An 11985-nucleotide genomic window follows, 5' to 3' on the forward strand; every position below is an offset into this window, starting at 1 on the left:
TTAATGTAAGCTTACCGGCGATTGTGCTGCGCTCACATTTTTTGTTACCTTTGTTGCGATTAAAAAAATTCGTGATTTGTCGAAGCTAGGTAGTTCACCGGATTGGTTAACTATCCGGATAGGTTTTAACCGAAAACCGCTGTTTAAACGATCCTCGTAAACAGTGGATATTTTTAACAATAGCAAAGTTTTTCTGTTTGGTCCTATTGAAAGATTTTCCTATTAAAAGACAAAATCTTCGCATCTGTATAATTAGTGGCAATTGTCTACATTTGGACACAGTGCCCCATACTGTAGAGGCGGCGTAGACGTACTATATGCGTAGTCGGAAAATGAAAAACGGGTTTCCATGAATGGATGTGTAACTGTGATTAAGATGTATTGCGGTTAACATTCTTGTTATTATTTCTGCTTGTTATATGGAAAGTAGGTAAACAGTGTGGCGATTATATTTTCTATTGCTGAACTCTATTATACTTCTATTGCTAAACTACACAACGCTTTAATGAGTGTTTATATACCCAGAAAAACAACAAAATTACACACCAGAGTTTTTACGACACCGTTTTATCATAATAATCTCAAGTCAAATTTCGGTTCCGCTTTACTAGTCAAATTCAGTTCCGCTTTACTACTCTTCTCCTAAAGCCTGCGGAACTTCATCGTCTCCGAAGTCGACTTCCACGTTGTACTGCCGCTCGAACTTCAATTTTGCAAGCTCAACTTTCATTTTTTCCAGCTTTACCATTTCGGTTAGAGAAGTTCGCATATCATCCATGATAGCAACGGAACGCGTCATGAGTTTAACCGTCTCACTGGCGGCGCTGCGTTTTTCGCTCTTCTTTGCTTTCTTTGGCTTTTCCGCGCTTCCAATTGGAGATCCCGCAGGAGTATCCGGTTGCATATCATCGTCGCTAAATTAGCAAAACTTAATATTTCTATTATTTTGCCACATCAATTTCTCAAATTACTAGGGTACAACTGTGCATGATAATATCAAAGATTTTACCTCAAATTAATATCACATTCTCGGCACCGATGTCTTCCAAAACGTTGCTCGTGGATCCCGCTCCCAGAGCCACCGAATTAGTTGCAAAGCAATATCATCCCGATCGCCGTACGTCTTATCGAAGAGTTCAAATAAATGATATTTCACTTCACCGCTTTCCCGGTGCCATTTTTTTTTTTTCTGCCTACAAGTAACCGCAAAAAAGTGCAAAAATTAATTTCACAGTTTGCAGAACTATTGTTAGTAATTTAATCACTGTCACTAATGCAGGTAAGTAATTTCTACATATTTTATTTGAAAACATGTATTAAAGCAAAAATTGATTTACCTTATATTTCTTCCACGCATTTTCGTAAGAGATCTTCAGGTTCTCGCTGGTGCGGTTTCCCAGGGCATCTTTAAAAACCAACTGCATCTCCTGGAACACCTTTGACCAAAATTTCGCTTTACTTGTACAACGTCGAAACTCATCCTCCCGGTCGATACGAGTAGCGACAAGCCACCTATGCAGAAACAAAATAAGCATGGCTGATAACACAGAGGAGCTCCTGCAGCCATCGGTCGTAGACTAAAAGATTATGAGAAGTATAGACAGCACTCACTTCATTTTTTTGGGAGACAGAGGAGCAGATTTGGGAGCGCGAGGCATCGTGGAAGTAACTGGTTAGATGATATACTTCTATGGAGCTGATACAACACGAGGATCAAGAACTTCTATACAATTTTCCCGAACTTCGAAATTAAAAAAGCGAAAACTTTCGTCGTACGAACTGATCGGCGCTCGGACAAATAAAGTTATGCGCGGCAAGATGCGATCGAAGCGATGAGACGCAAGTACAGCGATACGGCGTCAAAGCTAGAGATGCGATACAGGAAACCGATAGCGAGCCCGGTTTCGATGTGCGTAGCTTGTACTGTGTCTTGGTGGTGCGCACCAAATAGTGTCCCATTTTTATACTGTAACGAAACTAGATACGGTGCTGTATCGCAACACGATACGCTTTAGAAAGGGGACGAGGCCTAATCTTAGGTCATGCTGCCAGCCCGCTCCTTGCCACTCGCTCGTTTCCGACTGCACGCTGCATTCAATCGACTCCATGTCTGGCACTGTCAAGTGTAATCCGACAGACCACAAACTACAAAGTTGTCAGTTGAACGGTGGATTTTGTACGTATGCCCTTTCTAGCTTGGAATACTGAGCTGAAAAATATCTTAAGAAGTTTATATTCCTCCTGTTTCCACGGGTATTATGGAGTATGAATGTGGACTATGCTATTATGGAATGTGAACGCGGTGACTCTGCAGTCTGCACCGATATGATGATATGCGGATCACTTCATTCGTTAAAAATCTGCTTAACCTCGTTTTGTTCTACTTGGTCCCCATTAAATTTTAACATTAATTTTCTCTGAAGAAGCTCATTCTTCGCCCGAAAGTGCGCTATAAAAGGAAGTTTATTAGGCAGTTGATATCCGTTTTGGATGTGCCTGTAAAGTGTAATGACATGTCACATTATTATCCATCGAAAGCGTTCCTTTATCGAATCTACTTAATCAATACATGAATTACTTATCTCCCTGTACCCAGTCTGAATTGTTTCCCTTCGGCACATACTGAGATCCATCGCTTGCGTAGTTTTATTTGCCAGGCGTCGAAGTCGAATCCGTGCGCAGGTGACACCGTTACTGAGATATTTGGTACGTGCTGCTGTTCTTCTAGACGTCGTAATCTTTTCAGAGTTTTCTTCATATTTTTATTTTTTTGTCAATAGATTCTAATATTTATCACACTGATGGCCTTTTAGGGTACATACAATACGCAGCTACAACTTGGCAAGTAGACAGAAATACTCTGTAAACCAGTGAAAAGACATCAGGGATTTTACTTAAATCGTTTTAGTTTTCCCTTCTCAGTGGTTTCTGGCAGACTTTCAGTGCTTCAGTCAAGTGCAGTGCATTACTTCACTTTTAGCACAATAGTACCCCATTCTCGATGATTGTTAAATGTTAACTTACAAAACTTGGTGCTTAAAATTTATTATTAGCACTTAATCAACGGATGGCTTCTTAGGTAATACAAGAAACATAATGTAGAAATCCCAGTATAATTATAGTCAATTCTTAAGAGATAGAATAGATTTAGTAGAAGTTGTATGTCGCTTGTGAAACCTTATAATTTTGTCAACTCTATAAATTCTTCGTGAATTCATCTTTTGTCTTCTCCTTGCTGCTTAAAAGGAGACGACGCTTGCGGCTTGTAGAAATGAACATAAAGCCATTTTTCAATAACATTAGTCTAGATTTCCACAAAAATAATAATTTGATGTGCTTGATGTTTTTTTAAAATCCGCTGTTTGGCACGGTAGATACAATTCGTAAGACATTAAATTCAGTAATTAGCCATGTCCATATGACCTTATTGCACAAAGCATCGGGTGCCAGTAGTGTGGTGAGAATGCACAACCAGGCTTTTAGCTTCCCGTTGACACTGGCCGATGTACGGTTCCCGCTGAGCATTCTTGTTCCCGAAGAGTTACGACACCGGTTTGATTTCGGGATGATGGTGGATTGTAAGCGGCTGCTGCGCAGTTCATCGCGTTTGGCGCTGGTGAATGGAGTGAACGGTAAGGCAATACTGCAATTGACATTTTGGAATTATTGGCCACTGTACTGTATCAGTATTACTTCTTTCTGACGTGACAAGAAATTGTTATTTGCATTTCTTTCGAGAATGAGTAGAACTTCGGAAGGTTTTTTTCTGTGATAATTGTAGAAAATTGTGTCACTGTGTTGACTGATTGCTTTTGAAGCTAAAACTGGAAAAATCATAGTCATGTTTGGCTTCTGTTTTTTGTACCTCTTTTATGGAGCAAAACAACAAAAAAGCCGAGAAGATTTGCTATTACATTTGTGTGGGCGTAGCGTTGGAACATGCCGCTCTTCGTTAGCTTCCTAGAGTAGTTCCTAACTTCCTGCTGGGCTGCTTTTTTGTAGTATCTGCTGTGCTGTGGGCTAACTTAAATTTCCCTCCCAAATGGTGATGTCACTGTTTAGTGTTTACAGAATTTTGGCAGATTCTTCTTTTCGCAGTCAGTAGCGGGATCGCTGGGTTGTTTAATCTTCAAGCATGGCATGGCGCGGCAGAGCAGCGCATGGGTAATCAATCGATGGCTCCGTGTTCTGTGATTGCAGTTCACGGTACCAAAAAATGGTTTTTTTAAAATTTCGTAATGAATGCTTACTATATTATGAAATTTTTGTAAACAAAAATCTAATGAAAAAGACAGTTAACTGAAATCTTTAATTTGAAAAATTAAAGGAATTTTAAAAAATTTGATAAAAATTGTTCAATAATAACATTGGAAAACCGGAATTGCTCTACGTACCGGAAGTTGTATTTACTGGTTAGTAAATTTGTCGTTTTGCTGCAACACAGCCATGCGATTACATTTTTCTTTGTACTCGTAATTTGCAGTGTATTGTTATTTGGAAAACTCTAGATTTGTCCGGCACTGCTTCATAAGTGCGTTAGATAATTTTTAATTAGCCGCTGCTCAATGTTAACAGGGGGCGAGCAGGCCGGCTAAACTATTAATTTTCGTATCTTTGCACCTGCTCCCTAACGCGTCTGCTGTGCACTGAGCATCGGGGATTTGGTATCAAAATATGTTAGTGAATAATGGTTATTTAGTCATTTCGAGCACATAAGAAGAAATGCTTTAATCTGAAGAGCGAAAATGAGTAAAGTTCGAGCAAAATGAATCAAGTTCGACAGTTCTGTGATTCTTAATAGAAAAATCGAATCATTGTTTGGTTATGTGAAGTTGTGAACTTAATGATTCTTTAATTTTTAAATATGGAAAAAAAATAGAATATTAACGGAAAGATATTATTCAATGTTCGCGTTTACCTTGGAAGTTGTTGAAATTTATTCCGATTTTTTATTAACTTCAGGATTAGAAAGCGGCTGTTTGGTCGCTTTTGGTGGCGTAAGATGTACGGTAATTGTTCAGTTGATTGCTATCGGCGAACAATACTACTGCAGTGTGAACGATGATTTTTTATTTTGGCAGTTCAAGTTTAATGTGCATTTTACACCTTTTTGAGTGCATAAATGGCATAATAAACGTAATTTTTATAACGCCGGCAGTCTTGTCTTCTCGCCCGTCAGTCCAAGCTGTCCAGCACGAGCAAATGATTACCAGCTGTTTTACTCCGAAACCCGGCTGGAACGTATTATACACATTTTGCAAAGCTCTTTAAAAATGAGCAACGCCGAACGATGAAACTGCGTCAGAAATTTGAGAGAGAAGAGCGGTGGTTAGCAACATATTTGCCTCCCAAATTTTTGACAAACCGTATCATAGCAGAAATGGTTAAATACATGGTAGATTTCGACGTTTTCCTGTGCGCTTCGGATAATCGGATTAGTTTTTGTTGCGAAAGTCGCCGAGTGTTAACTACATGCGTTGATCAGCCATTCTCCGGTGATATTTTGTGTGTTAAACAATAACGTGCAGTTACCTTAATAATTAACGGTTTAAAACCGAAACAGTGCATGATTTCTTAAGAAATTCCATCGTGTTTTGCACGATGTTGGAGGAAGTGATTTTAAAAGTGGATAAGGGTTGCTCTTGGGCGATAAGCGCGTGAGGCGATTGACCCATGCCTGGATCTCTGGTCGGGATGCCCAGCTTTGGTTGTGTGCTCAGTACGCCACGTAGACGCATGTCTTGGGATTGCGTTAAATGTTCATAGAGGCGTAGTGGTAGCGCATGCCGCTATATAAACGAGCGATCCGCTTGTCAGTTCAATTGGAAGTCTGCTTCTTCTTTTTCATTAAAGAGTGATTCCAGTATTTTCTTGATCTCCCGTTAGAAAATTAGTCCTTTTTTCATAACCTTCGCGGATAAGCTCGTGAATATTTCGTTATGATGGCCCAGCTGGTTCCGGACGCGGCTAACAGATTGGTTAGCGTTGCAGCTATGCCCGCTGCTGCTGATCAGGCGGGGGATCATATGCGGAAAATTGAGTTCGATTTTCCCGTAGGTCAGTCTGATTTAATCGGTGATCTTTGGCTCTTAAAAATTGTCCTTGTTTAAAAGTATACGTTTTCTTTACGAGTAAACGTAATCGGTTTTGTACTTATTGATACAGAATTTCGCTATGTACAACAATTTCAGTGGAATTTGCTTGCTGATGAACTTCCTTGTTTAACATCCACCGAGTAGTCTAAAATAACCAATTAACCATCAGGCGTGAGTGTAAACTGCAAAGCATTAATTAATTTTTATTGCTTGTTTATATTAACGTTCAAGAATAGCTTTGATCTGGAGCAGGTTTTGATAATAATGTGCGACAGCGCTAGCGGTTGTTATGATGTGCTGTCGCGCCAACTTAATATAACTTAATTAACTTAACGCCGACTTAATATAACTTAATACCTGTACTGCTTGAATTTTGTGCATCGCTGTTGTATAATGTATTGTCTCTTTACAATGAAGACAGATTTTGTAGATTTTTACGTAAAATTGAGTTAATTAGGAATGTGTAAGAATTGTAGGTGTTAACGGTTTTGAAGAATATAACATCCGTATTGATGGCAGTCAAATGTGTCGATCGGTAATGAAAGTATGACCTTGTGTTGCAGCGGCCCATATCCCTGCAGGAGAGACTGCCGACGTTTTCCTTACTGGACTGGGACTGAATGCTCATCTACGCGGCTTCTTCGAAGGACAGCGCGACGTTGATGTATTAGGCCGGAAGCGCTTCGTGTACGTCCAGCCCGACCCTGAGTTGGATGTGGATGACCTGGTGAATGATATAAAGTACGGTAACTTTGATGCGCGCCGTCGCGTCTAATATCAGTGTACCGTCTGGTCTAGAGCAGCTACAGTGTCTAGCACAGTACAAATTTATGCTAACTATTTGTATTAATGTGCAATACCACAAAGTTTGTTCATGTCTTCTTACGTGTAAATTAGCGTCTCCTTGTGTTTATGAGGTCTAAATTCGTGTTGTGACATTATGCTGTCGCTTTGCAGTGCTCTGTTGAATAACGCCGGTGACGGCGTAGTGTGCCGCCGCGTGATGCAGCCTCGACAACCGCAAGCTGTTGCTGCTGAACAGTGAACTCTGAATCCGGCCAGTCCATTCCTTTTCGTATTCAGCGTGTTCAACGAATGTTTTGTTTGAGGCGGAACGGGCCCATTTCAAACCGTTTCAAACCCATTATGCTAGAGATATTTAAATAGCGCCTGCCAAATGTTCTTATCTTATGTGATATCTTTCTGTAAATCTTTTTTACTGCTTTTCTTTCTAGAATATTTGATGTATTTATTGCTTATTAATTTTTATAGATTATGTTCGCTGGAACTTCCGTATCTTACGAGCTTACGTATCTTCACTACGCTCTAGTCTGATGAATTAATTCATTAATTATACAATAATTAATTAGCGCGGCGGTGGTGTCATTCACGGCTGGTCTGCACAGGAAAACAAAATGCGTTTTTGTTTTTTTACTTTGTTTATTGATTTACAGTACTGTCTGCACCTTGACGCTGTTTGGTCGTAGCGATTGTTCCTGTGATTTGATTCGCTATTATACCGTGCTGTTAGATAGTGAAGTTCTGTCCTTTCCGTGTCGGAAATTTAGTTGTAATTTAATGTTATTATGATGGCTCATTCAAAGTAGCGTTGATATAGTTTCATGCATACAGTAGACGATGAAATGAATAGTTTAATGTTGACACCAAAGCGTTGCCCTTTTTTCAGGTTCGGAAATCTGACTAAGAAATGCATCTATTGCATGTAGCATTTTTCTCGGATGCTTTTCAGTGCGTTGATGTGCTGTACGGATGCAACCAGAAATGTCGCTCTCGTTCCGAAGTCCCGCAGCACACGACACACTGCCGACCGGAAGGGCGGAATGTGGAAACGTTGTGCGGACGCGATGCGGAATCCTTAATCATCAGAAGAAATGTCTCGTTGCTCGTGGCGAAGCGCCGGTAACGTCAAAGAAGGCACCGGAAGTGCTCAGGGGATACTGATGCGTGTGTTTGTCTTCGGATTAGTGATTATTGTATTTCCGGTTACTCCAATACTGTTTCTAGTTCTGCTTTATGGAACTTGTGTTCGGACCAGTTCGGTTAATCTTTTGCGCTGCACAGACGCCTTCGTAAGCAGCAGAAACTGTTGCAGATGTTAACGCATTCACGCAGATGGATCTCCTGGATGGTAACATTTTGCTAAGGGGATCGTTTGATGATGTACGCAAAACTTGCTTGCAAAAGCAACTGACAATGATTAGCGAAGCCAAATTATTGGTTTATTCGAGTTTGTGCATGCTGATATTCTCGTATACGTATAAAGAAAAAGTAGAAAATATATGTGTATCGGTTTAGGGTACACTGGCCGAGCGTATACGCGCGGGCATTGCCGGTATACACGCCTTCTACACGCCCACCGCCGTGAGTACCCTGGTGCACGAGGGCGGCGCCCCCATCAAGTACGGGCCCAACAAGAAGATCGACATCGCCAGCCAGACCCGCGAGTCGAAAATGTTCAACAACCGCGAGTACATTTTGAAGGAGGCCATCACCGGCGACTTCTCCCTGGTCAATGCGTACAAGGCCGACAAACTAGGGAATCTGGTCTTCCGCAAGACCGCGCGCAACTTCAATCCGCCCATCTGCAAAGCCAGCCGCATCACCATCGCCGAGGTGGAGGAGATTGTAGAGGTAGGCGAGCTGGATCCAGAGCAGATCGACGTGCCGGACTTGCACCGGCTGGTGCAGGGCGAGAAGTATGAGAAGCGGTCCGAGCGGATGACGCTGAAGAAGATGGACGAAATGAAGGGCGGCGATGGTGTGGATGCCATTGTGCGAGAAAGGATTATCCGCCGCGCCGCCACGGAGTTCAGGAGGGCCGAGGAGATGCATGCTAATCGGGCACTGGGATTGCCATGGTGGCCAGTACTCGTATTTTTCAAGGGATACGTGCAAAGGTACGTGATCGGCGATCGGGAAATTCTACAGCGGGGAGTGGCATCGGTACCGAAACCCTTTATGTTTTTTAGCTTAGCTATGTTTTAGCTTAGCTATGTTAACCACAGCCTGGCTAGCGCCATCCAAGACGCCAGCAAGAACATCTTGCAGTATGACATAAGTTCTGATTACTCAGCCGGAACAGAAGTCTTTTCATGGAGAAGGAAATGAAGGTATAATATTTGTACGAGTACATACAATAACGATTTGGCTGCCATCATGCACTGCTAGAAGTATGTATGTGACAAGCTGGCAATAATCTGCGCGGTGTTTAAGAATTGCACCGCGGCTAGATGGCTAAAATTTGGCCACCGCATGAGGTGAGTATGCAAAATGATTAAAAGATTTTAAATATAGGTGTATATTTAAACAATTGTTAAAACATGATCGATTATGACGAGAAGTATTGTGAAAAAGGTTCTCTGAGCACGGTAATCTTAGCACCTAATTTATTTTATCACGTGTGTATGACGTTTTGTAGATGTAATCGCGCTTTGGGATTTTGAATGCTTTCTCCGCGAGTATCAAGGGCCTTGAAGTCTGTTTTGAATGACGGTCCCTCTATTCTGCGGGTTCCGCCTTTCACTGGTAGTGTAATCATGCGGTACATCGTACAGTTGGTTATAGCGGAATGGACGGACCGCCGACGGAGTCGCGATTTTTTACTGACTGTGGTGATGCTATTGAATGGAACACGGTCGAACAATCTCAGCGCGGTGTGTATAATCAGAACTTCATTGAAACCATGAAGCTTGATTATACCCGCCGTACTGAAATGGGCGACGATGACTTCGTACTGAACGTGGACAGAATCGATTATTACGTAAACCGACATTACACCCAACGCTTACGGTGAATACCATGATTTTGTGATTTAGATGCAGCAATTGCTGTTTTCTCTATGGGTTACCTCTTTATAGTACTTACTGGTTACCCCTTCATAAATACAGGTCGTCGACCTGTGTTTACGAAGGGATCGACCTGTTAAGCTGCGGGTAATAGATAATGGAAGACAAGTCTCTTTGTTCGTAAAAAATCCCGATCCCTGCTAACCTATAGCGCCTGGCGCAGTGGCAGGACATAGCTGGATCGCATGGATCGCACGTGGAGCAACTTGCGACGTTGTGGACTGAGCTACGCAGGTGATCCAATCTGGCTGCTCGATTCTGCGTGTGTCGATTGTTTGCTTAATTGGCGTGTATCTTATCGGCAATTGACGGCTCGGAGAGACGGACGTCAAGTGGGCCGGCACTTGCTGCCACGATCTGCGGATTCACCGCATCGTAAACGCTACCTGTCGCGCGACTCTCATCATTATTATGCCCTTTACGCCGTCCCTACCGACCGTTGCCGTAATTATCCTGAATCGATCCTATTTTTATATTCCTTGTTTGCAATTTTTACACTGATGTACGACGAGTGTACGGACGAGGTGCGTACATCACGAAGTTTTTAGGCTATCTGTTGTGCTATCTGTAGTCTGTACCGTAAAGTATACTTATCTACGACAAACAACGTTGAACGTAGTACCACTTACCTAAATTTATCTTCATTTTTAATATTGGTAATAATAGACTACACAGTACAATTGTACCTGGGATGTACAGATTGACACTGGTCCATGACCATACCATATTTTCGAACTAGAAAATATTTGGTCGGTTGCATGATTTTGAATTTTTATTTTTCTAGAGGTGAGCAACGAGCCGGAGCCGGCGACAGACGTAAATCGTCAGTCGACCATCACGCAGAGGCGCAGTGTGGATGAGTGTTGCCATGCCGGACCATTGCCGGTGTCGTTTACGGCAACGGTCAACGCTGGTCCCCGACTCCCCACACTCCATTACCACTGACCTCCGCCCCATGGATGCCGGCAATCAGTGCATCCAGTGTTACTGTCATGTAGATCGGAAATTAATCATCATTATGTTTTGCTTCATTTACGGCCGTCTATAATTACAGTACTTACCAGCTTGTACAAGGAAAGTTTTGTAAACGTTTTTGCGTTTTTATGGGATGGTCAAACGATGTGCTGCTTGAAAACTTGTCCAGTGCTTTCCTGTGATACCGTCATCGTATCTGTAGCACATAAACTGCTGTCCCGTTTGTGTAGGCAAACTACAGTACATAGATACGGATTCGAAAATGTTAAGTACGCTACGCTTTCTGCAGCAAGCGAAAGCTGGTAATTTCTTGCGTGCAGCTTTATCAGTTTTTCCTAACTTTAAACGCCACAGATTTATAAAAGGCAAACACTCATAGCGAATGACAAAATAGTTATTACTACGCAACAGGCAGCAGCAGTTGGTTTATACTCGTAGAGTTAACGTTACAGAAGACGAGAAAAACTATAGAAGTATGCAATAAAATTAATCATATAGATGCGTCAATTCACATGTACCGATATGTATGTATCCGTACACATGGACATTCATAGCGAATGTGTCATATTCTGCAGTCTCATCAGTCCACAGAAGACGCTGAATCCCCTGGCGAATCCGGAAACAATTATGAAAAGTATGCCGAAACACCGGACGAGAGAAATCTCGGTACATATAACATCATCTGTCTCATCGAATGATTGTACGTAGTCTCGATAGAAATGATATGCGGATCTTCGCTATGCATGAAGGTCAACGACTATCAGGATACGAACGTTTCCTCCATAGAGTTAAAGATCTGGGAATTCAGACGCAGCGAACCTTTGGAAGACTACAAATTTTTGGGAATTGCCAAATCCATTACGTATACTTGTACATATGGTACCTAAAAATCAAAGTCAGAAATACCGGAAACTACAAGTATTATTATTGTTATACGTGTGTGGTTACTGCACATATGAAAGGTCAACATCGTTATCTGCAGAAAGGGTCAGCCGCTTTTTCCGGCGCTAGAACTAGACCCGCCACACTTGCCGGCATCGATGTAGCAA

General features: G+C 41.9%; 2 protein-coding genes and 1 long non-coding RNA gene across 4 annotated transcripts; 2 read left to right on the forward strand and 1 right to left on the reverse strand.

Annotated features, from left to right (window-relative positions):
• The first annotated feature begins 2118 nt into the window (after window positions 1–2118).
• LOC129594810 (uncharacterized) lies at window positions 2119–7168 on the forward strand. 2 transcript variants are annotated; one of them, XM_055491632.1, is made up of 4 exons: window positions 2119–2706; window positions 3484–3632; window positions 6659–6836; window positions 7053–7168. In XM_055491632.1, the coding sequence occupies exons 2-4, from the start codon at window positions 3566–3568 to the stop codon at window positions 7138–7140; spliced, it is 333 nt and encodes a 110-aa protein (XP_055347607.1). In that variant the 5' UTR covers window positions 2119–2706; window positions 3484–3565; the 3' UTR covers window positions 7141–7168. The 2 variants fall into 2 exon arrangements, with proteins under 2 accessions (XP_055347607.1, XP_055347606.1); XM_055491631.1 differs by lacking the exons at window positions 2119–2706; window positions 3484–3632 and adding an exon at window positions 5782–6057.
• A 1060-nt stretch (window positions 7169–8228) lies between these two features.
• LOC129594770 (succinyl-CoA:3-ketoacid coenzyme A transferase 1, mitochondrial-like) lies at window positions 8229–9559 on the forward strand. The gene is made up of 3 exons (XM_055491558.1): window positions 8229–8276; window positions 8412–9013; window positions 9535–9559. Exons 1-3 carry the CDS (start codon window positions 8229–8231, stop codon window positions 9557–9559), a joined length of 675 nt encoding a protein of 224 aa, XP_055347533.1.
• Window positions 9560–10726: 1167 nt separating this feature from the next.
• LOC129594819 (uncharacterized) lies at window positions 10727–11642 on the reverse strand. The gene is made up of 3 exons (XR_008691236.1): window positions 11455–11642; window positions 11023–11132; window positions 10727–10948 (listed from the first exon to the last, which is right to left on the reverse strand). It is a non-coding gene; the product is annotated as an uncharacterized LOC129594819 (long non-coding RNA).
• Between the last annotated feature and the right edge of the window lie 343 nt (window positions 11643–11985).

This window comes from Paramacrobiotus metropolitanus, unplaced genomic scaffold, assembly GCF_019649055.1.
Source record: "Paramacrobiotus metropolitanus isolate TYO unplaced genomic scaffold, Prichtersi_v1.0 Parri_scaffold0000071, whole genome shotgun sequence".
NCBI lineage: Eukaryota > Metazoa > Tardigrada > Eutardigrada > Parachela > Macrobiotidae > Paramacrobiotus > Paramacrobiotus metropolitanus.